General features: G+C 37.7%; 1 protein-coding gene across 2 annotated transcripts in view; it reads left to right on the top strand.

The window, feature by feature from the left end:
* Nucleotides 1–27085, top strand: part of RPTOR (regulatory associated protein of MTOR complex 1) — a 438354-nt gene that overhangs the window by 356365 nt on the left and 54904 nt on the right. For both annotated transcript variants that reach the window (XM_032209983.1, XM_032209982.1), the window contains exons 22-24: nt 5467–5570; nt 6573–6756; nt 8083–8193. In XM_032209983.1, the coding sequence (XP_032065874.1) occupies nt 5467–5570; nt 6573–6756; nt 8083–8193 (399 nt within the window). The remainder of the gene's footprint in view (nt 1–5466; nt 5571–6572; nt 6757–8082; nt 8194–27085) is intronic.

Here is a 27085-nt window from a genome sequence, read left to right as displayed (position 1 = left end):
ACAATTGCCGTGTGATGGTTATTAGCGCCACTGAACAAACAAACCATCAGTCTGTTTTAGCAAAGGTTTTTTTAGGAAAGGATTTATTTTGTTATTCACCCTAAGTGGATTTTAGAAGCATGACTGGATTGTGTTTCTAAAATGTAAAAAATGGGGAAACACTCATAATATTTTAGAGCTTTTATATAAGATTTCTAGTATGAGATCATCAATGTTTTGTATAATTTGGTGTTTCTTGTAATTGTAATTCATTTTGTAATTGGCAGCAGACTATCATAAAATATCTGAAAATTATCTGAAAATACCACCATCTTCTGCTTAGATGTTATTAGAATGTTTTTCTGAACTGTCATTATTGTGTGCATAACTGAAGTGAATTTAATATTTAAACCCAGGTTTGTAGAGAAGAAACAGAAAATAGTATAAAAAAGAAAATGTATAACAATGTGACTTCCAGCTTTCATTACAAGTATAAACAAATTTAGTACCTTACTCTCTCTTAAATGTAACATTTATCTCTTCATCTTATATCCTCTCTCTTATCTATAAACAAATCCATAAAACACCGACTTTTTAATCTTGATGTCAATTAAAAAATGTGGTCAGAGGTAGCAACATATATTATTTTAACTGTGATCAAATAAATCAATTTCATATTCCTTCCTTTTACTTCCAACAGCCCTAATCTTTAGTTCAGTGTCATAGGATATGATCGCTTTTCATTTTTTCTTTGTCCCATTGCACAGAGTTCTTCAAGGCTTTAACAAGTCACTTTAGTAAATCAAGGATAATTTTTTTGTTCCAGGTCACTCTCTTGACTTGTCATTTTTATTTCCTTTGAAATGTTAAAGTCTCTGCCAGTTTGTTTTCTAGATGTAGTGAAACATCCTTTTCTAAATCATTATCTTGGTCTGTCAGTAGTAAATTCTGTTTTGATACCATATTTTTCTGCTTTTATTGTTTCTTAAATAACATCTTTTGGACATAGTCTATCCATAGAAACAAACATCATTACTGACACTGATATTGTGGCTACTATTTTCTTATTCCATTCTTCAAAAGTCAATCAATCAGAATAGAGATGGAAGGGACCTTGGAGGTCGTCTAGTGCAACCTCCTGCTCAAGCAGGAAACCCTATACCATTTCAGATAGGTGGTTCTTAAAAGCCTCCAGTGATGAAGCACCTACAAGTTCTGAAGGCAAGCTGTTCCACTGGTTAATTATCCTCACTGTTCAGAATTGATTAATTTCCATCCATTGTTTCTTGTCTTGCCTTCTGGTGCTTTGGAAAATAAATTGACTCCCTCTTCTTCGTGGCAGCCTCTCAAACTCTGGAATACTGCTATCATGTCACCTCTAGATTGGCTATATCCAATTCGTGTGTGTGTGTGTGTGTGTGTAGTATTTGTGCTGATAAATAAATAAAGGGAGACTAGTATAGATCTATTTCAAGCTATTTAGCTCTCATCAGCTAGCCATACCCTTATTGGGATTCGAACCTGGCCTATATTGCATATTAGGCAGATGTATTAACCACTGAGTTACAGCTGTCCTCCGTTATCAGCTGAGCCAGGGAGAAAGGTATATATTTAAAGTCACAACCCCTGGTATGCCCCAATTATGGGAGGAAGCTAACTGCTTCCATTCTCTGTCCATCGGCTCGTCACAAGAGACCATCCAGACAGAAAGCCCAATATTTTACTGTTGCCTTTTCCAAGAGTATCTGCATTTGCTCTTTACACCCAGTGCTGCTGAGGACACCCAAACAACTTCAGCACTTATGGAACAGAGCACTTATTATTTCTCCTCAAGCACTCATCTGGCTGCATGAACCTTGAAAATGGCTCCTTTCTTTTGACATCCCCAACCCACTAGATGATTTTTTTAAAAAAGGTGCACTGTGCCATCAAGAAAGAAAGAAAGGCACAAAAGGCAACAGTAAAATATTGGGCTTTCTGTCTGGATGGTCTCTTGTGACGAGCCAATGGACAGAGAATGGAAGCAGTTAGCTTCCTCCCATAATTGGGGCATACCAGGGGTTGTGACTTTATGTGTGTGTGTGTGTGTGTGTGTGTGTGTGTGTGTGTGTGTGTATGTATGTGTATGTATGTATATAGTCTCAAGGCTCTTAATCATCTTAGTTGCTCTTCTTTGCACTTTTTCCAAAGTCTCAACATCTTTTTTTTTTGTAATGTAGTAATCAAAACTGGATACAGTATAGTATTTCAGATGTGGTCATACTAAGGATTTATAAAGTGGTACTAATACTTCACATGGTTTTGATTCTATGCCTCTGTCTATACAACCAAGGATTGTATTAGCTTTTTTGGTTACTGCCACACACTGCTGGCTCACATTTAAGTGATTGTCCACTAGGACTCTAAGGGCCCTGTTAGTTACTGTTTTTGAGCCAGGGAGAGTGATCTCTCACCCTACCCTTATCTAAACATCAAAGAACCAATATACTCATTGGTCCCTTTGTCATACTCATCAACTTCATGTTTTGGATGTGAAAAGCTGAATGCACATAGACACACATACATCTCTATATACATCCCTACATATCAAAGATATGTTGATGGATGGATGGATGGACAGAGAGATAGAATATATACATTAATATATTATGTATATTATAATGATGGTTGGGAATACTCAAAGAGTAAAGGTACAAAGCTGGTGATGGGTAGTTTTATTAAAATCAGAATAAATCTTTGTGTTGCTAGCACAAGGCACCTATTAGTGAGATCTAGTTACACTCACAGAGAATTCAGTGAGAGCCAAGAGATCTAGTTTAAAAGGAAAATATTTTATTCATTCGGGTTCATTATATACAGAAGATTACATAGAAGTATTGTATTTGTAGTTGCTATTTCAAAGTTTATATTATCCACGTAGCTTATTTTAACTTCTTGTTGCATATATAAAGCCTTTAGCATATTTTGATTTAATATTGTCCTAGCCCAAACTTTTTGTCTTTATGTACTTTTCTTAATTATCCTGACATTAGGTTTGGATATTCTTTTGTGCTGGTTAATAGCTGCAACAAGGTTAAGTAAATACATAGAAGAAAGTTATAGTATTGCAAATTATATCCTTAATTGAGCCAGATAATAGAAAGCTGCCAGAGAGAAATTTTTATCATGCTGGAATGCACATGTTTGTCAGAAGGTATCAGGAAACCAACCCTTCATTTTTTTCCCCTCATGAATATACATGAGCCGGGAACTAACCCCTTTTTGTCCCAATGATAATGGTTGGTAGTGATCCAAATGCTATCACCATTTGAAGGATTTGAGGGAAACTAAATGCATCAGCTTCAACCTAATATATTTTCCTCCCTTATAACTCTATTCTGGCTGCATGTTAAGGGATCATGGGAAGGTTTAGATTCAGATGACTAAGAACCCACCTAGAATGCCTACTTCCTCTACCAGGGCCATAATTAGAGATTGGTTGGCAGAACAACAAAAACTGATGGGGTTTCTGTCAATGGGGAGTTTTAAAAAGATAAATTTCCTTTTCTCATTGATTTTACAAATGTAGATTTGCTAAATTCATCCATCTGCTAGATTGTGGTCTACATAACTTAATATAACTACAGTCTTTCACAACTGACTTTGAATCAAAGGGAGTAGAGGAAGTAGCTAACTCTAGTATAATTTATAGTTATTTAAAAATGAGCTAGCATTCCAAGCTGCTTAAAACAATTAGATGGGGAAGAAACTGTTTTTTTCCAGCCCATAGAAGATAATCAAATTATATTACATTTTATGATTAAATGTATGGTCTTAAAGAACGAAAGCTGATTAAGAAAAAAATGTAATGAATAAACCTAGAAACTTGTTGCCAAGCAATTCCACGATTGGCTTTTCAGAAGACAAATTCAGTTTGACCTCCAGACACAATTTATGCAAGCTGTAGCTTTTCTTATTACTTTAGTTAGAACTAGTACTGTATTATTGCAAATTCACAAATTCATCCTCTCAAAGCCATAACAGAGTGGGGAAAGAGACAGCTCTTTCTTTCTTTTTTGATGGCCCAGTGCACCTTTAAAAAAAAAAAAATCATCTAGTGGGTTGGGGATGTCAAAAGAAAGGAGCCATTTTCAAGGCTCATGCAGCCAGATGAGTGCTTGAGGAGAAATAATAAGTGCTCTGTTCCATAAGTGCTGAAGTTGTTTGGGTGTCCTCAGCAGCACTGGGTGTAAAGAGCAAATGCAGATACTCTTGGAACATTGTCTCCTGCTTATGCTGTTTATTTCTGCAGGTTCCCAAATGTCCTGTTGATTACTTTTGGCACCTTTTTTAATACAACTGCTGAGATCTTAATAGCCATCAACAATCTCTTTTGATTTGATGGATTCCTATAAGTGAGGGTTTCTCCTGCATTAGAAACTTCACAGCTGTATGCCTTCTCTTTCTGTCCTTCTCCCTTTGCCCGGAATCTCATGAAATGGCAAATGAGATTTATCCTTATATCTTTGGGGAACTGTAGGAAGTGTTGTGTTTATTTTGTTGCTCCATTTTATTTACTGCATCAGAAGCTAATGTAACACGCCAACCGAGCATCTCAAGAGGAGTTCAAGTAAAGACCCTGGTTTTGAATCATAAAGTAATGTTTCACTCCTGAGCACACTGGGAATGTTTGATCCTATGGGCCTTGACAGATTATTCTATTGTTAAAGTATTATTTATTCTACTTCATCTGTTTGTGGATTATTCTTCCTTCTGGAAAAAAAAGTTGATATGTGAAGGTTCTTGGGTTTAGGCAACTGGGTCAGGTTTTGACATTTTGGTAATACTTTATTAAGTTTGGTCCTAAAATGATTTCAGTCTTCCCTTAAAAATTGTCTCAAATATTAACATGGTATAGAGACTAATCATCTTCTATTAAAGACCCCGTAATCCCTTGCGGGATGGAGTCTTGAGCAACTGAAGGAGCTGAGTGTTTAGTGGCCGGATGCCCTTCCTGTCACAGAGATTGTTTTAGCAGATATATTCTCATTGTGCCCAGAAAGGGAAATATCTGCCTCTACCTAGGATCAAACTCACAGCCTTCTGATTGTGAGGCAAGAACTGCACCTCTAGGCAAGAGGTGGGTTGCTATTTTTTTACTACCGGTTCAGGTGTGCTTACACACGCGCATGCACAGAAGCATCCAGGCGGGTGGGCGAAGCCTCTTGTCACAACTACTACAGGTTCGCCCGATCTGGGCCGAACCGGCAGCAACCCACTTCTGCTCTAGGCCACAGGACCACTCATAGTATAGAGACTAATGAACCTAGCATATTAAAGGTGGGTAGGTATATGAGCTAGATTCTTCTTCGATGGGCATGCAGTAGTATAACAATATTATTGTAGCGCTGGAGAGTGACTTTACTTCCGTTTATTTCCAAATGTGGCAACCATACCAAGCAGAGGTTGGCATCTGTTTCTCTCACTTGTTAATTTTTTGTTTCCTAGGCAACTGTAAATGCCCGCCCCCAGCGCATCCTTGACACATCCTCTGTCACGCATTCTGCCCCAGCCAGTCCTACTAACAAAGGCATGCACATACATCAAGTAGGGTAAGTTGCCTATATGTATTATCCTGTGCCATATCCTAATTAAAAAGGTGTGTATTGTGCAGATACTATTTTTTGTGCAACTTATTCGAAACCATTTGTCTATTTACGAGATTTTTTTTTCTGTGAGAGCCTTTAAGTATACCTTTTCTTTCCCTATCTAATGTCCCTCTAATGTAGCATTTGCAATGAAGACTGCAACACCTCAAGTATCCTTCTGTGAATTAACTCTGATTCATTCCCCTTTAGTACTAAAGCTTTTAGTCAAAGGAAGCATAAACAACACTGCTCATGACTCAGTTTAAGAGTCAGGATGGAAAGAAATTGATCTTTGTGCCAGAAAGATCTTTATCATATAATACCAAAATATCAAAAACAGATACATTGGGAGCCACTCGCATTATGCACTGAATTTTCAGGCTTTATAGAATACACTATTTTTCTCTCCAGAACAGATTCATTCCTGTGTTGGGGAAAAAAATTAAGAGGCTTTGTTGTTCCAAGTATCATACTGACACCTATTTTGATATATTTTTCCTCCTACAATTTTATTGGGGCAAAGAGAAATGAGAGAGGAGGGCAAAGGCTAAGGGAGGGGCGTATAGCTTAAAAATACTATTATCTAGAAAAATTAAGGTTAATTGTTAAGGTACTAGGCTAGAACTGGGAGTTCTAGTTCCACCTTAGGCACAAAACTGACTGGGTATCAATCTCTCTCAGTCTTAGAAAGCAACAAGTAGCAATTCACTTCTGAAATTTTGCCAAGAAAACTCTAGGAACTAGTCGAGGCAATTACCTGCAGACAAAAACTGACACAAAGGTGCCCACACACAAATACAAACACATCCACAAGAATAAACAAAGTGGCAAGTAGAGAAAAGGGTTTGGGCAGGAGTTGCTAAAGAAAAATCAACTATACCACAGGTTAAGTTTTTGCCTTCCCTTAGGAAAAATCATTAATGCAATCGTCATATTTTCACTCTTATTTTCATTTCCCATTATTAGAGGGTCACCACCAACTGCAAGTACCAGCAGCTCTAGCTTGACCAATGATGTGACAAAGCAGACTGTCAATCGGGACATCTCATCTGTAAGACCTGCAAATGCTGGCAACGTGGGAGTGCAGTACACTCCCCACTCCCACCAGTTTCCCAGGACAAGGAAAATGTTTGACAAAGGCCCAGATCAGGTGAATAGGTTATCCTTGCAGCATTTTTTTCAACATACACCTGAGTAGTATTTATATTCCTCAGTTAGGGTTTTGTTCACCCTGTTTTATTTCTTCCTGCATTTTTCATTAATCTATCTATTAGTTTTAGATTTCTGTAAACTTACACTAATGTTTTATAACCAAGAACTTTTTCACATGCAATAATTTTACTATGAACTATTGAAAAGTATGAATTGGTGTTATTGGAGTCTTCCTATATTATGAAGCATAAGGAGAAGCACCTTAAATTGTTACAATTACCGTATTTTTGGAGTATAAGATGCACCTTCCCCCCCCAAAAAAAAAGAATGTGGAAATGTTGGTGTGTCTTATACACCGAATACAGCCATTTTTGGCCTCCTGAAGCCCCGCCCCCGCATCCCGTTTTTGAAAGAAACAGGCTGTTTTTGCCTTCCCCCAACCCCCAGAAGCACACTGCAGACTTCAGCAGGGCTGAGGGAAGGCAAAAATGCCCCCGTTTTTACAAAAAAGGGACTGTTTTTCACAAAAACAGAAGCATTTTTGCCTTCCCCCAGTCCCCAGAAGAACTCTGGAGGCTTCAGCAGGGCTAGGGAAAGGCCAAAATGCCCCCATTTTTTGCAAAAAACAGCCCGTTTTCTGCCCATCTTTTGCAAAAGTGGAGGCGTTTTTGCCTTTCCACAGAGTCTGCAGATGCTCCTGGGTGCCGGGGAGACAAAAACATTTTTTTGTTACTTACCTCTTTCAAATCTTGTGCGTCTTATACATTGGTGTGTCTTATAGTCTGAAAAATACGTAATACATTGACCATCAAAGTGATTTTTTTTCTCTCTATTCTTTTCATCAAGGGAATAGGGGAATTCTGAATTTCTCAATTGGCACTGATAGGAGTTGCACCTACAACAATTCTTTTTTTTAATATATAACAGTATAGAAGACATTGTGTTTATGGAGCTTCTCAATCATCCAGGTCAAGGTTGTCCCAAAGGTGTTTTATTCCAAAAGGCCACTGGACTTTCTTGGGTTTTTTTCTTTAAAAACATTTCACTTCTCATCCAAGAAGCTTCTTCAGTTCCGAGGAAACGTCTTGCACAAGAAGTGAAATATTTTCAAAGAAAAACCCAAGAAAGTCCTATTTCCTTTTGGAAAAACCACCTTTGGGATGACATGGAAGACACAAATTCTATCTGAAACCATATCTGGCAATCTTCGTTTATCATAAACAGTATTTTTATTAGTATTTCAACTAATGATAAATTGAATTTATCTGAGAAAGAGGCCATGTAGATTCCGTAACTAAAGCACATATATTTTTCTCCTTAATAGATTACTGATGATACTGATGATACTGTGGGTCCCAAAAATTTCATGTCAGCAGCAATGCAGACCGGGTTTTGTGATTGGAGTGCTAAGTATTTTGCCCAGCCGGTAATGAAGGTACAGTCAAATTTTCTTTTCATGAATCTTTTCTAAAAAAGTAAAACCATACAAATGTACAATCCATTAAAAAAAATGCAAACAAACATGTATTTACGCACACAATTATTTATAGAGCACCCATTTTTCGAGAGAGCCCAAGACTGTTTATAATCCAATGAAAACAAAGTAACCAACTTAAGGCAGTTCAAGCATGATCATCACCTAGATGATCAGCTGAATTAAAAGGTGTTTATAGTTTCCTTGAAGGCCTGTGAGTTGGGTACATTCCTTCTCTTGGAGCGTAGGATGTTTCAAAGAGTACCGACAGCCACTGGGAAGCCACTTTGTTGACTCCCCACCTCTTCACTTCCTCTGTGATTGGAACATTCCACCTTCCTTTTTTCAGAGACAGCAAAGTAAAGACCAACCAAATCTGGGCAGTGTAGATAGTCTTCTTGATACTTAGGGACTAAGCCATATAGGACTTCAAAGGTGACAACCATCACTCTGTATTGGACTTGGAAGCAAACCAATTAGTAATACAGTAACCTCAGCATAGGTTTTATGTTATTCAGTCTGCTCATTCTAGTTAACAAACAGTTGCAGGCTTCTTTGAAGTCCATGCTAAAATGAGCATTATAAAAATCAGGTTCAAGTGCTATTTTTTTCCTTCATACTGCTGTTATCATTTTGGCTTGGAACCATTTTTCAGGGAAATATTTATGAGGGTTCTTTTAAAATTTAATGTGATCAGGTAAGATTTTTATGGATAATGGTAGTTTTTGGTTGATAAGAAAGTTATAAGAGGATTTTTTTTCCATGAAAATCTTTAGAGGGGTATTGCAGTAAGCTTCAAATTATACTTCCTTGAAGCCTTTGGTAAAATCTGATATGAGAGTCTCAAGTTGAATTTCAATGGATACTGATAGCCTTTGCTTCATATTAGACTTATAATTTTGATTTTATTTGATATTAGGGAAAGTATTTAACAAAAAGTAATAAAGTTTATTCAAGACCTAGGACCTAGCCGGTCAGTGCTTAGGAAAACTATGGGTACTAAGAATTTAGAGAGTAAAAAATAATTAAAAGAGGTAGCAAAAGTACTGTTTTTTTCATGCAAATAAAAATTGTTTTAGAGTTAAAAAGGGTTTAGTAAAGAAATTCCATCATAATGAATGGAATTAAAAATAGAAATGATAAAATGATTTGGGATGAAATAAGTGAGAAAATACCTGAAGGAGTTTTTTAGAGATTTATATGCAAATAGTTATTTGTTGAAGTGTAGAATTAAAACATATGGTTGTAAGTATTAGTATCCAAGGAAAAAAATGAATGAAAAGAAAGTCATAAATGCTGTGAGGGCTGAAAAATAGTAACATTGCAGGTGTATGAAGTAAAAATGTCAAAAAAATGGAAATGTTTTGCTTATGGGGTATCCGTGCAACTTGTTTAAGTGTAAAGACTGCCTGATGATTGCAAGAATACTGTTATTTCTCCCCTGTACAATAGGGTGACATATATTTGGAAAGGTGCATGACAGAATTCTGATTGAAAGGATGAGAGAAGTGACAATGAGCAAAATAGGGGAATGCAATGCAGCTTTATGCTGGGCAGAGGGTGTAGGGAACATATTTCTGCTCTTTAGCAAGTCATTGAAAAATTTATGTGCTTGGGAAAGTGAATAGGCTTGAATTATGGAACGTTTTGCATGAGTATAGAGCTGAAGATGGTTGCTGAATGCAATAAGAGTGATATATGATGGAAGTGAAACATGCATGATAATAAATGGAATGCTTGGTGAATGATTCAGCATTGAACAGGGAATAAGTCAAGAATGTAAGGTATCTACTTAATTGTTTAATGTTTTTTAGGGGTAAATATATGGAGTGCTTGCAGTGACAGTAAACATGTCTTAGTTAGGGACATAAATGCATATATACTTTTATATGCAAATGATCCTGTGTTCTTGGCTGAGAATTCAAATTGTTTGCAACAAATGTTAGATAGATTATATGAGGCATAAAGGAGCATGGAAATGAAAATGAAGGCATCAAAGACCTTGTTGAGTTTGACAGGGAAAATTAAGTGAACATTTGCAAGTTATATGTTAATGACAAAAATAGGGGAAGTAGACGAATTTGTGTGCCTTTGTGGACTATTTAATAAATGTGAGGAAAAGATAGCTTGGTACATTTTAGGGCTTGCAAATACTATCACAGATATAATGGGTACTATGCAGTCTGTTATATGAAATGGATACTTAAAAGAAGCAAAAATGATTATGTGTAAAAGCATGCTTTTGCCCACTATGGAACTATATCAGAAGAAACACAATATAAATTGATTAAAGAGAGACCCAACCTAGAACAAAGGAGAAATTTCCTGACAGTGAGAACAACTAATCAGTGAAACAATTTGCCCCAGGAAATTGTGGGTGCTCCATCATTGGAGGTTTTCAACATAAGACTAGACAGCCTTTTGTCCAGAATGGTATAGAATCTCCTGCCATGGACAGGGGGTTGGACTAGAAAACCTCCAAGGTTCCTTCCAACCCTATCATTCTATGTTCTATAAATGTAAGACTAAATGCCAAAATAAGTACTTACTTTCCTTACTGCCTTATTTCTTCTTCTGCATTATGCATAATATTTCATACCTCAGAATATATATAGTGATATTTATGTATAAAAGAGGGAGAGATTTCCGGGTGTAAGCCCTGTAAAGAAAACATCCACTTACATGCAGAAAGCAAATGCAGCTTCTAGCTAATTCAGACTTACTATATAAATCTTGTGTTCTGATTCTGTAACTTCTGTAGGGATATTTAGAAATAATATTGTATTACCTCTACTGTTTCAATATCCAGAAAGAATGGGGAAGTATTATGGGAACGTCCTTTTCCCAAATATGAAAGTATTGTTCATATGGTAGCTAAATTTTGTATTGCCAAAGAAACGATTGATGCAGGTGTGAACACTGCTGTTTCTCCATTTCAGTTAGTATTTTGCGTAATTTGTTGACCATTGATTGAAGTAACATAAGTTTTTTATTATACATAGACAAAGTTTACTGTAAAGCATATTCACCAGGGAGGTCCAACAAAAACCTGCTCTGGGGTGTAATGTACTATATGATAAACTTGTTTGCCATAATTGCGTCTTTTAAAAAATATATAGTGAATTACTTCTGCAGATGGAAGCTGTAGTTGAACAACCAGAACTATCACTAGCTGGGCAGAAAGCAAATCAAAGGCGAGTTATAATTCCCTAGATGATAGGCAGTAATTGGCAATAGTTTCCAGCCCCCAAATTCCAACAATAGGAATAACTAGTAGATTCTTGTCATACTAGATTGAATTGCTGAAAGAAAACCCTTGAGGGAAATCCAAGAATAGATTTTTGAGTGAATTGTACCCATAAGAGGTTCATGAGCTGAGCTCAGAGATATTGTGCTTTACGGATAGATTCTTCCTGACTGAGCTGTTGTTTTGCACCTGTATTTGTTTGGTGGATTCGTAGTTTGGGTAGAAAACCATTTGGATCTAATGGGACTGATCTCTTCTCCAACCTGCTATCTTAGTTAACATATTTGCTGCACGGCTGTGGGAGCAGTTTTCCCCAATGCCTATCTAATGAGGAACCACTATTTGGGAGAGATGTATAGAATGAATAAAAACTCTTGATAAAGAGCCCGAGCTATTGCCTGCAAGTCATCCAGTGTGCTGTGTTTAGATTTTTAAATGTGTGTTTTTCAATCACAGAGATTCCTTACATTACTGTTATTTTTGCCTGTTTCCAGCAGCAAAAACACATACAATAGTAACCTGTCTCACTGGAGTATGAATAAGAGATGAGTTGTATCCCAAACAATGCTATGTAAATTATGTATAATAATGAAACCAAAATTATCACAATGGTTTGGGAAAGATGGTTTCCAAGCAGCTGGCTACACATTTTGTGCAAACAGCTGTATTTTCTATATCTTTGCTAATTACTACAGAGAATTGTGTTCAAAGAAAATCCTGCTCCCTCCTTTCTCATCTTGCTTTAATGTTATGCATTTTTTTTATGGCCACCCAATTCAAATTGTACTCTGGGAAGTATACAAAAGATAAATTCATCTTACCCACTATGAAGCTGAGTTAATTCATGGTGCTGATGTTATGTCTAATGTCATAAATAGAACAATTTTATATTTTGCTCTTTATTAATTTTTTTCATTAATCCTATCTCATATATAATGGAATAAGATAGCTAGAAAAGATGAATGGCTGCATGTAGATTAGACCAAGTGTAAGGATTTTATCCTTACTTTTATTTTAGCACAAGTGACGTGGTGGCTCAATGGCTAAGACTCAGAAAGGTCGGCAGTTTGGTGGTTCGAATCCCTAGCGCAGCGTAATGGGGTAAGCTCCCATTACTTGTCCAAGCTTCTGCCAACCTAGCAGTTTGAAAGCATGTAAAAATGGAAATAGAAAAATAGGAACCACCTTGGTGGGAAGGTAACAGCGTTCTGTGCGCCTTCGACACTTAGTCATGCCAGCCACATGACCACAGAGATGTCTTCAGAGACCGCTGGCTCTTCAGCTTTGAAACAGAGATGAGCACTGCCCCCTAGAGTCGGGAACAACTAGCACATATGTGCGAGGGGAATCTTTACCTTTAAGGATTTTATACAAATATAGTCCAGTTTTTAGCTTATATGCTATGAATTTGTTTGTTGTGAAAAGCTGTAATATGTAAGCTCCTACTTTATTGTTTATTTAAGTCATACACTCTTATGCTACATGAGAATGTTGTGGTAATTAACATTCTACCTCTTTCTTGTCTCAGATGAACTTCAGAACAAATATCTAAAATGCTTGACATTACATGAAAATGTATCATAATAAATAAGAACCTTGGCAGAATGAAGAGTATCCATGGGATTCTATGATCCCCATACAAAACATCATAGAAAAAAAAGATATATTGAGAATAGAACAACTCTGTCACCTTAGATATTGAGAAAAATTAAATTGTGGTAGATAATAATACTAGGCCTAAGGCATAATTTAATTCAGGCAAAATATTATTATCTGATTAGTAAAAGTCCGATCTTCATATGAGAAAATTATCCAGGAGTTTCTATCATATTTAATGAAGCATTATAATAATAGTTGACTCGGATTACACATATATTGACAGTCATGTTGTGCTCATAAGTAGAATTTTCGTAATAATGCCATGGTTATGCAATGAATATTAAGAAGTATATCCTGGTAGCCAGAATATGTGTATTTTTATTCTTGATATGAATAACAAGTGGAGTGCTAAGCCTAAGAGTTATAATGCTTGCTGGAGTGAAAACCAAACCATAGCACTTATATGAAAATAAACATGTGGTATTAGATAATATTGGGGGAAATCTCAAAATAAACTGTCTCCATGGAAATCTACAGTATGAGTTTATGGAATATTAATATAGTTCTAGTTACACATTCCAAAATGTGTATCAGGATGCAAAGAAGGGTCTTCTCTGCATACATGAGTTCATGTAATGAGATTTTCTCTTCTCCCCTCTCTTACATCTCCTCTCCTTTCAAAATCTCTTCAAATATCCACACATAATAGGGTTAGAGAGACAAAATGGCTTAGAGAATGAAGATGAGGGAAATGAGGGAATTTATTGGATAACCCCTGATCAATAGCTCTGTAGAATGGGTACGCCATATTTTTCTGATGCATAGAATAATTTTTACTGATATTGTTGCAACAGGTGATAAGATAATATAAGACATCTGTTAAGGTTATTTATTTCATAAATTTATATGGCTGCCTATTTCATATAGAGGTAGTCATTGAAGAGTGACTACAAGTGGTTCTGGCAACTCCATATCTAAACAAAGCATTGCTGAGTGAAACGATGACTGTTAGTTCAGCTTTCTTTGACTTTCCAGATGTGTGCAAAGGCACGGATTGGTTATAAAAGTTACTTTTTCATCACTGTTGTAACTATGAATGGTCACTAAACAAGTCAGTCACTAAGCAGAAATTATCTGTACATGACCCTCAGTGGCTAACAGCTAAAAAAGCAGAATAAAAACATAGTAAAAAAAACCAAGTTTAAACAGTTTAAAATCAACTAGAATAACATAAAATAACATAGCAGCTGATTAACCCAATCAAGACCAAGAAACAGGTTGACCCAAATTATCAGGGCCCCAGGCAGGGTTGCAAAACCAAATTTTCGATGCCTTGCCATATCAGCAGGGGCAAGGCACCTCTGATCTCTGAGAGACTGATATTCCATTGATGGCAATGGTTTGGATTCAATCTGGGGAAGGGTATGCAGGAGTATGACTGTAAAAGCCACGTTCAACTATTTAAAGCAGTTGCATATTTTCTTGCGAATGGCTGCCACTGCCACAAATAATAAATAGGTTACATAAAAGGCTGATCAGCATAAATGGATTTCTGTCTATGGCTTATCATCTGACTCATTCATTTTTATTCCAGGGTGCCTCTTTGCTGTTGGGCACTTTTGGGATTTACATCATCATTTGGAAATGAACTTTCTATCCCATTCCCTTCAGCTTTTTAGGCAATGACCATATTTCAGGAGGTCATTTATGAGAGAAGTCTTTTGTAAAAGTAAAATAAAGACCTCTCAGCAGTCTGTCTATGCCTGCCTATTATTTTTAGAAGACTAAACTTTATCTTGCTGTTATATTGATTATCACAGCAGCACTTTATTTTCAGTTAATAGAAATGATGTAGTTTACATTTGATGCTCCAACATATATTACAGGCTCAAACTTTGCCAGAGAGGGACTAGGAAAAATGACGAAGAATCAATGACTACTAAGCACTGGAGTGTATAATTATTGCATGAAGAAACAACTGTGGCTCTAGAGGGCATTTGTCTCATAATGACACAATCTGCAGTATTTTAAAAAAATATTTTAATTTTTAATAACGACTTATATTTTTATAATAATTATTTTTATATTTTTTTTGTTAGTTGTTGTATGCTGTCTGGAGATGCTTTTGGTGAGATTGGGGGCCATATAAGTGTGATAAATGCATAAATCAATTTGCAAACCTGATTTTCCATTTTTAATATTAATTACCAAAGCAATGACTTAAGTAGTAAATAGTTGGTACTTCAGTCACAAAACATACATAAATAATTTTCTCCTAATAGCTATTGTACGTACCAAGTGAAACATTTGGAAATGTTAGTAATGTAGGATGTTTGCAAGCTTTAAGCATTTGGGATGCCTGAAAATCTTTTGGGACAAACTGAGATTTTCTATTTGTTTCCACATCCAAAAATTAGTATTTTAAAAGAAAAAAATAGAGTAATAGTGGCTATTTTAACATTTGAAATGGATAATATATAAAGTCCCAATTATAATTAAAAGCATTTGTCTGCTTTCTGAAAATAGCTTTTCACCAGAGTGGTATCTTATTAATCTATTAAATCACTCCAGACTCCTAATCAAAATGCATGCTTTTGTGCACATTGTCTATATGTATTTTATGTGAGTACTTGAGTGCTTAACAAAACAGGGATTTAACCATATCTGCAGTGCTTTAAATTCCTTAAATTACAACATTGTTAAATAGAGAGGTTTTTCCAGCAGTATAATGTAGAGAAGGAAAAGGATTACGTTATGAAGCCTGTAAGTGTATCTCCTTAGATACACTTAGAATATGGAACTGTTTCCATATCTGCTTAAATCAACAAAATTATTTTAAGTAAGTTTTCTTCCCATTCATTCCCACTACCACATTTCAAGATTACCACACTTGTTTAATGTCTTTCTTTTAACTACTGTTCTCTTTTTGGTCCTATTCTGAACTGTGTTCTTGGCTATATTTGCTGAAACCAAGAAATGTTAATATATTTGGACATTTAGTTTTTCCACTATTCCTTGCTCTGCTATGAGATTATGCAGTTATGCTTCCTATCTTGACGGTTTTGTTTCAACCTTTGAGTCTTTTCTGTCTCTGAAATCTTCTTTCAGTTGTACTGAAGAAATTAAGCACATGTTGTCTTCAGATGGACCAAGGTTCAGCTAAAAGTGAGCCAGGTTGACCAGCCTTTTTCAATCTTATAAATATTAATTGAATCCTATCTAAAGGAATATATATTATTTAGCACCCCTGAATGATATATATGGGGGGGGGGGCTGGGGTAAGTGTGTAAGCAAGCTCAATTTGTACTACCAAACAATTACATTGTAAAATACTGTACATGCTCTAAAAATGCATAAAGGAGCTGCCTAGTAACTATGTTACTCAAGCCATTTGAGACACGTTGAAAGAAGCTGAGAATTTTTAAATGGTACAGATAAATGTGTATTTGCCTTGCTCTTTGGGCCAGTTTGGAAATTCTTTCTTTCCTAATTCAATACCTAATTATTCTTGATTTTTTCCCTTTAGAGTGAGATCACAGTCTCCAATATGTTCTTGTGTGTTGTACTTGATTGAAAAACGAATACTTTTATATGAGAAATTGATGATTCCCCAAATACATAAAATACTTTATTTAGTGTTGTCTAAGCAATAACAAACATTTCAGGTTATTTTGGTCTGTTCTTTAACACTTAAAAAGAGAACCACAACTACAGAGATAACTTTCGGAACGCGGTTCTCCCACATCTCCTGAACTTCATTTTGTTATTTTGCCTCCTCACCACATTCCCTTGTCAGATGTCACCTTGTCAAATGTCACCTCTCTTTTTCAGCAAGCAGTGCACTAATGATGTTTCTTTTACACTCTTTGTTTATCATGAGTGAGGTGTGATGGCTCAGCAGTTAAAACACACTGACCTTGTCAGCTGGAAAACTGACAGACTGGGTTTGAGATCCAAGTGCCACACGATGGGGTGAGCTCCTGTTCTTTGCCCCAGCTCCTGCCGATCCAGCACTTCAAAAGCATGCAAATGTGGGTAGATAAATAGGTACCACTTTGGTGGGAAGTTAACAGTGTTCTATGTACCTTTGGCATAGGTCATATTTACCACATGACCACAACAAGGATCTTTGAACAGCACTGGCTCCCTCAGCTAAGAAATGGAGATGAGCAGTACCCCCTAGAGTTGGACACAACTGGACATGGGAAATATTTACCTTTTGTTTATTGTGATTGTGCGTCTGCAGTTGTACCCAGTGTCACATGGCAGCCTGTGAATGAGTCCCTCTGTCAGCCTCTTTTGGATCAGGAGCTTCATCTTGAGACTGTTGTAACTGAGAGAGGTGAATGGAAAGAGGCATTGACAAGGCCGTGCCTACAACTCCCTGTTTTGCTTTCTGGCTAGTCAGAGGCATGGGTTCAGCTTTAGCTGAAACATATCAGCCACTTGATTGGCCAAAAGTAGGAGTTAGAATATTCTTCAGACAAGTCAGATTGACAGACAGACATAGGAAATGCTTTAAGGAGGGCTGCTTCCTTGTGACCCAGCTTGTATTTTCCTCTCAGAGGGTTCGCAACTTGGGAGTCCTCCTGGATCCACAGCTGTCATTCGACCACCATTTAACGGCTGTGACCAGGGGGGCATTCGCCCAGGTACGCCTGGTGCGCCAGTTGCGACCCTACCTGAATCGGGAGGCACTCACAACAGTCACTCGGGCCCTTGTGACCTCTAGGCTGGAATACTGCAATGTGCTCTACATGGGGCTGCCCTTGAGGAGCATCCGGCGACTTCAGCTAGTGCAGAACGCAGCCGCGCGAGTGATCGCGGGTGCACCTCGATTCACCCGCATAACACCTATCCTCCGCGAGCTGCGCTGGCTACCTGTCGATCTCCGGATGCGCTTCAAGGTGCTATTAATCACCCATAAAGCCCTACATGGCAGTGGATCGGGATACTTGAGAGACCGCCTTCTGCCAATTACTTCCCTCCGACCTATAAGATCACATAGATTAGGCCTCCTCCGCATTCCATCGGCCAGCCAGTGTCGGCTGGCAACTACAAGGAGGAGGGCCTTCTCAGCAGTAGCCCCGACCCTTTGGAACGAGCTCCCCGTGGAGATTCGTACCCTCTCCACCGTCCAAGCCTTCCGCACAGCCTTGAAGAACTGGCTCGCCCGTCAGGCCTGGGGATAAGAATTATTACCCCGCCCGAATGATGAATGTATGGTGCTTATTATTTTATTATATGTTGTTATCTCAATGTTGTATCCCCCCCCTCCCTGGTTTTTGTGTGAGCCGCCCTGAGTCCCCTCAGGGAAAAGGGCGGCCTACAAATACTAATAAAACCTATAAAACCTATAAACCTCATAAGAATGAATGAAGCCAACTCCAAGACTTGCCTGACTTCCTTTAAACTCAGAAGTTTAGCAGAATCAAACCGATTAGTACAGATAATCCACAAGTTATGGCAGGTCACTTAGTGACCATTTGAAGTTATATGATAAGCCTCCCCCCCCCAAGCATTTATGACAAAGTCTCTAAATTACAAATGTTGCAGTAGCATAGCAGTCTTTTGCCCTTACAAATGACCCCAGAGGCACTGCCACATTCACTTTACTCTCCCACTCGAGGGAGAGGAGAGCAGGACGATTTCCCTTCCAGCCTACAGGTCAGCTTGCAAATGCTTTTCACACGACTTCAGGCACCCATTCTCTGCAAAAGTGGGTTTTGCACTGAGATACCTCATGCACATAACGACCCCTGCATTTGATTAGCAAATGCGTAGACGAAAGGAGGGAGTGGTTACTTTCAAGTTACATGATTCACTCTTACGAATCCTCGAATTATGAATGTAATGGGCAGGCTCCATTACATTCGTAAGTTGAGGATTACTTGTACTTGGCTATTAGAAAATCCCAAAATTATTCGTTAGACTGGATCATTGAAATAGCATCCCCCAAGATACAATAGCAAATGACTTCCACATGCTACCAACAAAGCTATATGGCCATGCCTACATGGTCATGAGGACTTCTTTGAATCTGGGGCGTATGTATGTATGTATGTATGTATGTATGTATGTATGTATGTATATATTTAAATAGATACAACAAATATTGCTCAGACCATGATGATATCCGAAATGGCACATTTTTAAAATAATGTTCTATAAGTTTTTAAAATGTATCGCAATTTAATACTGAATCTATGAAACAAGATCTGTATGGTTTGGCAATCAAGGAGGAAAATTACCATATGCTATCCTTTTCAATTATGTCATTTTTCATGTAACTATGAATTCACATGCAAGAAACCCACATTCTTTTAATCCACATTGTTCTATCTCTCTCCTGCAAATACCCACTTGGTTTACGAAGAAATAAAGACTTTTTCTGCCTTCTGGGAATTTTAATTAATTGCATTAACACAATGCTGAAATGTAAGTTAAATATCAATAGACAAGTATTTTAGCTTATTTCGTGCCAGCTATGTAGTAGCAAATGTAGTAGTCAAAAAAGTGTTGAAGGAGAGGAGGCCAATGGATTTTTGTCAAGGTTTTCCTTTTTTTGCACAGGGACTGATAAGGTTGTAAATCATCAGCTTGATTCAGAAATCAATAAGGTCATGATATATTGACTACCAAATCAAACTTTTTATCAGAAGAAAAATATTCATCCTTTTTGCTGGGTAGACCTGTAATTTATACTTGCAAGCATGTTCATTAAATCAAACTTGCCTTCACCACCACCACCTCCGGAGTTCTGAAAATACTTAAAACTGAACTTGGAATTACATAAGTTGTTGTTAGGTCTAAGAACAGATTCCAAGATTTGTTGTTTGAAAATCAGACAGTGTGACTGGAAATACACTCTTATGTAAATGTAGAGAAACATACTAAAAAGCATCTGTAAACCTGTTTGAGGAGTCCTTGGTGCTCTCTGAGCTAGTCACACTGATGGTTACCTAGTTTGGATAATGAAACATCTGCAAGAAAGCTCAGCGAGCACCAAAGACCCCTCGTTTTAACCCTGAGCTATACATATTCTCCTTTCTTAATAAATATATTTATTCTTTAACATTGTGGTCAATGGTGGGATTCAAATTTTTTTACTACCAATTCTGTGGGGGTGGCTTGGTGGGGGTGGCATGGTGGGCGTGGCAGGGGAAGGATACTGTAAAATCTCCATTCCCTCCCTACTCCAAGGAAAGGTTACTGCAAAATCCCCATTCCCTCCCGATCAGTTGGGACTCGGGAGGCAGAGAATAGATGGGGGCGGGGCCAGACAGAGGTGGAATTTACTGGTTCTCCGAAGTACTCAACATTTCTGTTACCGGTTCTCCAGAACTGGTCAGAACCTGCTGAATACCACCTCTGATTGTGGTAGTTGTGGCCCAGAGGTGGGTTGCTCCCGGTTCGGCCTGGATCAGGCGAACTGGTAGTAGCAGCGGCGGCAGGCTCAGCATGTACAAAAGCATCACACACACGCAGAAGTGCACACAGGAGCATGCCCGAACTGGTAGCAGAAAAATTGGCAACCCACCTCTGTTGTGGCCCAAAGGAATTCTAAAAAGTGAGCTTTATAATGCTTTGGATTTGAAGGCAGAAAGATCCTTTGCACTATGTAGTAGCAGAGTGGAATCCAAACAGTGAATCTTTGGAGGTCACAAAGATTCCTTGTGTAGCTGCTTAGTAGTTAGTGCAGTTCACTATCTGCCTTCCAAAGCATCTTCTTCTCTAACCCCAATATGGAGATAGACAGAGATCCCACAGCCTGAGGGCCTTACTAACAAGTAGAAGGAAAAAAAAGTTGATAAAAATGAATTGAATTCTATATGCCGTTTCCTGGCTCTGTAGCACTGAGGCATGTGACTAGGGAAATCATGCATACCCCTTTGAAAATCAGCTCAACCTCGCAGGGGATAATTAGTTCAGATTTATCAGTGTTATAAACCCGGGGGAGGGGGAAGTCTGTGTGTTTATGTGTGTACAGAAAAAAGGAGGGCATAAATATTCCTTTTAACTGAAGTCTCGTGCAAAACATAATCGGTGTTGGAGAAATTAAATATACAATGCTGCTAAAAGCCTTGTAGAAATAATACACGGGGAAAAAAAGATTGAGCAACTTAAAAGAAGCTGTTGGGTTGTGTCCAAGTCACAGAGTCAGTGGACTTACAAAGAGAAAATAAACCTCAAAAGCAATAAAAATCTTAATTACTATACACTTCTCAAGTTAAAAAATATTTCTTATGTCCAATATTTTTAGCTAAATCTGTTCCGTATTCCTTAGGGAGAAACTGATCATTGCAGTAGTTTGCTTCCATAGATATTCCAGTTTTTTGTAGATTTCTCCCCCTTTTATCAGAAGCTCAGAGGAACAAAGCTGTTTCTCTTCTTTCCCACCTCAGTACCCAGCTTTTGGCTTGAACTTAATTTTGGAGGGTTGTATAGTTTTTGTATATTCTTTGTGCTCTTTAATCTCACAATGTTTTTCACCTTCTTTGGGGATATATGTAGATATGCTTTCTTTAGCTATATTAATGTATGTTTTAAGGTTTGTTTAAAATGTGTTTCATATACTGCAAACACGTCCATTCATTTTTGTGGGGTTCTTTTTTTAAACTGTTCTCTTGAAATACATTGGGATTTTTAGAACAATGTGTCCCCCCCCCCTCACATTATTTTTTTCCTTTTTACTTAGCTGGTTGGAATCTTTCCTCTTGTTGCTCCTTGGATGGAAACTAATAAAACCACTTTTTTTCTCCAGTAGAAAAAAGGGAATTGAGGTAATCTTATTGTGTAGGTACAATTATTCTCAGCCATGCCTAGAGCTTTAGCAAAAATGTGGAGTATGTCTGAACCAGCAGCTTGGTGTCTGGCCTGAGGGGGTGGCAGGCAGGCTGCAGACAATGAAGGTACGTGAAAAATTGTGAGGAGGGTGGAAAAGCCATGGCAGAAATATTAGATATAAACAGCCAAAAGATCGGAGGGGAGGCCCTTCATAGTTGATTTCCCAAATGGCAACTCCATCCAGGTGGCAAGAATCAGAACCACAGAATCCCAGGGCAGGAAGAGACCTTGGAGATCTTCTAGTCCAACCCCCTGCCCAAGGCCGGTGACCTTAAACCATTCTGTACAAATGGTTATCCAATCTCTTCACCCTCCATTTCAATAAATGAATATGGGAAATTCCTATTGAAGTTTCCAAAAATTCAATAGAAGTAGCAGGGGTGAAATTTGGCAGGTTCTGACAGGTTCTGGAGAACCAGAAGGGGAAATGTTGAGCAGAGAAGCAGCAAATACCACCGCTGACTGGCCCCAGAGTGGGGTAGGAATGGAGATTTTGCAGTATCCTTCCCCTGCCATGCCCACCAAGCCACGCCCACAGAACCAGTAGTAAATAATTTGAATTTCACCACTGAGTAGTAGTAATGCCTTCATATTTCCGGCTTCTTTGATCATGCCCAGTTTGGAAAGGGGGGCTTATTAGCATGATAGCCTGCCCATTCACTACAACTGCACTACATCTCTTCCTTGGGTTGCGCAATCCCAGGAAAATATATATATTTGGTTTACACACAAACATTTCAAATCATGTTTTTGCCTCCAGTTCAAAACACTGCATTGCTGTGATCAGGAATATAAAGTGTTAATGGAAAAAAGCTTTGGAAGAAACAGATTTGACACTGGGAATCAGTACAGTGATTCCTATAAAGTGATTTGTTGCTGCAACTGATAAATCTACTGTCTGCCACTATTTCCTCAACCTTCTCTGATTGTTTTCATCTTGTTCTGGGTAAAGAGCAGAACAGCTTCATTAGCTTTTACATGAGACAGCTCGGGAGATGTCTTTTTCTGAATTGTAATTGGTTTCTTTCTGAATGGAGGCCAAAAAGTATTAGAAATCCGCAGCTTATCATAATCCTAATCATCTAACACTATTCCAAACGCCCACACACTTCTGGGAAACCCACACAGGAGAGAGAATAGAACAAAAGCTTATATTTCATTTATCACAGACAGGCTTTTTTAAAGACAGAAGGAAGCATAGGCAAGGCGAATGTAGCATGAGGGAGGCCCTACTGGCGTAGACCCACGGTCCTTCAAGCCCAGGACTTTACATTCTGCAGGGTAGGCCAAGTCTCTCGGGAAGCTCACAAGAGGATGCAGAGGCAGTTGGCCTTTTCCAACAATTGATGTAGGTGAGTTAGAACTCTGCTTAGCCATCTACACTAAGCCAGATGGTTCTTTGTCATGTCATTTAAGCCAGTAACTTTACTGTACCTCAGCAGAGTAAACACCATGTGCTAATTAGACCTTGATCGAAGAATATTTTCTCTTAAATCTCCTGCCTCAGTTTTGCTGGATGGCCCTCGGTTCCCATATAATGCATGAGGAAAAAACATTTGTCTCTCTCCTCATTCTTTTATTTGCTTTATAAATCTCTACTCTGCCCTCACTTTAATGTCATGTTTTTCCCAACTAAAAAGTCCCAAATATTTTAATCTTTAATCACAAAAGAAATTTTTCTGCATCAGGGATCTGGCTAGATTATTCATTTTTTAAATTTTATTTTATTTATTTTGTTAAACTGTGTGTTTGGTTGAATCAGCAGAGCCCATCTCTTGGCTTTTCATTTTTTTTATCTGTACCTTAATTGCATCCAAATGGTCCACAGATGTGTTTTTTTCTCTGCAGCTAGGATAAAATGTTGCATTTGTCTTAAGAACATGTCTGATAGTGCATCCTAATTTGGAGTACAAAAAAGGCTTTTTTAAAAAAATAAATCCAGACCATTATTTATTAATTAGAGGTGTGTGAGAGTGTTGTTACATTAGCTGAGAAGAAGTTGTTGAAAATGGAAGAATACTAGAGGGTACTGATGACTGCCTGCTTAGCTACTAAAAAGACTGGATGCCTTTGAATTAGATTAGATAAGATAAGATTGGGCCATTGCTGTATCCAAAGGAAATGCTCTAAGGAGGGCTGTTTCCTTATGACCCGGCTTGTATTTTCCTCTCATAAGAATGAATGAAGCCAACTCCAAGACTTGCCTGACTTCCTTTAAACTCAGAAGTTAACTAGAATCAAACCTGATTAGTACAGGTAATCCACAAATTACAAGTCACTTAGTAACCGTTCGAAGTTATGCGATAAGCTCCCCCCCCCTCAAGTGTTTATGACAAAGTCCCAAAATTACAAATGTTGCAGTATCATAGACCCCAGAGCAGGGATGAAATCAACTTACTTTCACTACCAGTTTGCAAATGTAAGCACACGCTCATCCATTAGATTGGACATTGTTTGGGAGAGAGCCTGCTTCTTTTATCAAGATGAACTCTTAAACATCTGGATGGAAGCGAAATGTATTCAAAGTACCTGGAGGGCATCAAACTGGTTATGGCAGTGAGGACCAACCATTCACTTTCTAAAAACATTTTCCACCTGCAAGGCATGTAGATTTCCTTTTGTTTGTGCATGTATAGTTTGACTCTCATTTTTTCAGAGCAACAAAACTAAGCCACCTATTAGCATAGACACAATTTATTTTGAAGAAGGAGCGGGATACTTTTGTAGTCCAGTTTTATTAGGAATATATAAATCAAGAAGAAGCTTAATCAGGTTTTTGCACGCTGTGTTGCAATGCCTTATCTTCTGCTGGCAATTCAGCACCAAAGAGCTAGATATAAATTACCCAACTGCATATGGGTATAAACATATGGGATAAGGCTGAACAACATACACACTTACATTGATTCAGTAAAGATGCAACTTCTACAGTCAGGCCATCTCCACTTGCCTTTCACTTAATCCACTTCCAGTCTTGCAGAGCTGAGCTGAACTTCACAGTTGGGGATGATATGCCCAACCAGAAGTATATTACTATTTGGGGCTGTACTCTATTTCATGGCTAGCTTGTTTTGTGAGGGTACAGTTGCAATAGTCTAAAGGTAGCCCTTAACTTATGACCACAATTGAGCCCAACATTTTTGTGACTACATGAGACATTTGTTAAGTGAGTTTTGCCCCATTTATGACCTTTCTTGCCACAGTTGTTAAGTGAATCACTGCAGTCGTTAAGTTAAATAACACAGTTGTACAGTGAATCTGGTTTCCCGTGGACTTTGCTTGTCAGAAGGACACAAAAGATGACCACATGAACCTAGGACATGGCAACTGTTATAAATATGAGTCAGTTGCCAAGTGTTTAAATTTTAATCACGTGATCATGGGGATGCCACAATGCCACAAAGTGTGATAAATGGTTATAAGTCACTTTTTTCAGTACTATTGTAACTTTAAATGGTTACTAAACAAACTGTTGCAAGTCAAGGACTACCTGTACTTTCTTCTCCCAACCTGTGATTTGTTAACTGACCACAGCTGACTCACCTGTCCTTCTTAGATGACTTGATCTATTTTGCTTTCATTCTTTTGTTTCTTCCTTGGCTTTTGCCTTTTAAAACACTTCCAACCTTTTCTGTCCCTCCTTTTTCCTTCTGTGTTGTATTTAATACCTCCTCCAGTTATATAGCTGCTCAATCTCAAATCTCTGTTATTTGTTTACTGTCCTCTAGCTCTGTTCACAATCACCTCTTCCTTGTCAACTTATGTTTTTCCCCCATGAGTGTTGTTCTGCCTCTCTACCCCTCATTTCTTGCTGGCCTCTTCTGATTGCAGTTTAAAGCCATTTACTTTCTTCATACCACCTTTTCATATCTTCTTCTGATACATTACTGTAAAATGAGGTATTCATTAAAGTGTAATGTTTCTCTACTTGAATATGTTTAGGTGCATTTTAACTTGAAATTGGTTATTCCATGATGCTGCTGTCTGTCATTCCCCATGTAATAAGCCTTAGATTGTTGGGGGGGGGGGAAACCAGCTGGAGGAAAAAAAGTAAAAATTGGTTATCTAGCAAAGTAATTTCTCTTATGATTTGTTTGAAGAAGAAGGGCTGCCCAAGAAGCAATTTGCATAGTAATATGATTCAACTTGGATTGATTATATTTTTACTGGGTAGGTTGAGTCCATGTGATACGAGTTTGATGATTATCCTCGATTACGTAGAATTGTAAAGAGAAAAAAATCTTCAAGGTTGTTCGTTTAAATTCTTTACTTGATTTGAAATCTGCAATTCAGGATGTTGCCACAGTATTCTTGGCAGATGGCTATCCAACGTGGACCACATTCAAATATCTTAAATTATTAGAATGCTTCCACTAATATTTAATCCACATTTGCTTTCCTGACCTTTGAAGCAACAGAGAGCAGTTATTTTCCTATTTAATATGTCTTGAATGGACTAGGTACTGATGACCAATCTAAATGGTATTTCACTTAAAGTTCTCTATAAGGTACAGTTCTTTTTTAGAACAGCGTTAAAAAGAAACTACTTCTGATTCTTTAATAACAACAAAATCAAATCTGTCTGGGCACCATATCGGTTTCTAAGTTACATTGGCTTTCTTTTCAGCAAAATGTTCACCATGTCATGAATAATAATTTCAAAAGAGATGGGCATGAAAGCAAAAGAGCTTAACTTGAATATTTGTCTTTGAAAATAGCAAGCCTAATTAGAATAATCAAAGGCAGTGTTCTCTTATCTTCTTCATTATAAAATATTATTATTTCATTAAAATGTGTATTTTCATGCAAACAATGCAGCTGCATATTTCTTTTCAGAACCCTTCCAAATCCTTGATCAGAACCAGCTTTGATGGTGCTGATAAAAGCCATGAGCTTTGCATATTTGATGCCTTGGGTCAGTAGCAATAGCTGTGGATGACTGAGTGATGGATTTGGGTTGAGCTTTATTTTAATTTATTTTTAAAAAATAGTTGTAAACTACTGCAGTTGCAAAATGCAGGCAGTTTTAAGAACTGAAAGAGGGATTCTTTAAGCTAAAATAGAAATTGCTTGCAGTTGGAAAGCTACCTGATTAAGCTATAGCTTAATCAGTAGGATCATCATTTATAGAAACTAGCTTTAATGAGCAAGTTAGCGTGG

Source organism: Thamnophis elegans, chromosome 2, assembly GCF_009769535.1.
Source record: "Thamnophis elegans isolate rThaEle1 chromosome 2, rThaEle1.pri, whole genome shotgun sequence".
Taxonomy (NCBI): domain Eukaryota; kingdom Metazoa; phylum Chordata; class Lepidosauria; order Squamata; family Colubridae; genus Thamnophis; species Thamnophis elegans.
This window is presented reverse-complemented; position numbering and strand designations above follow the sequence as displayed.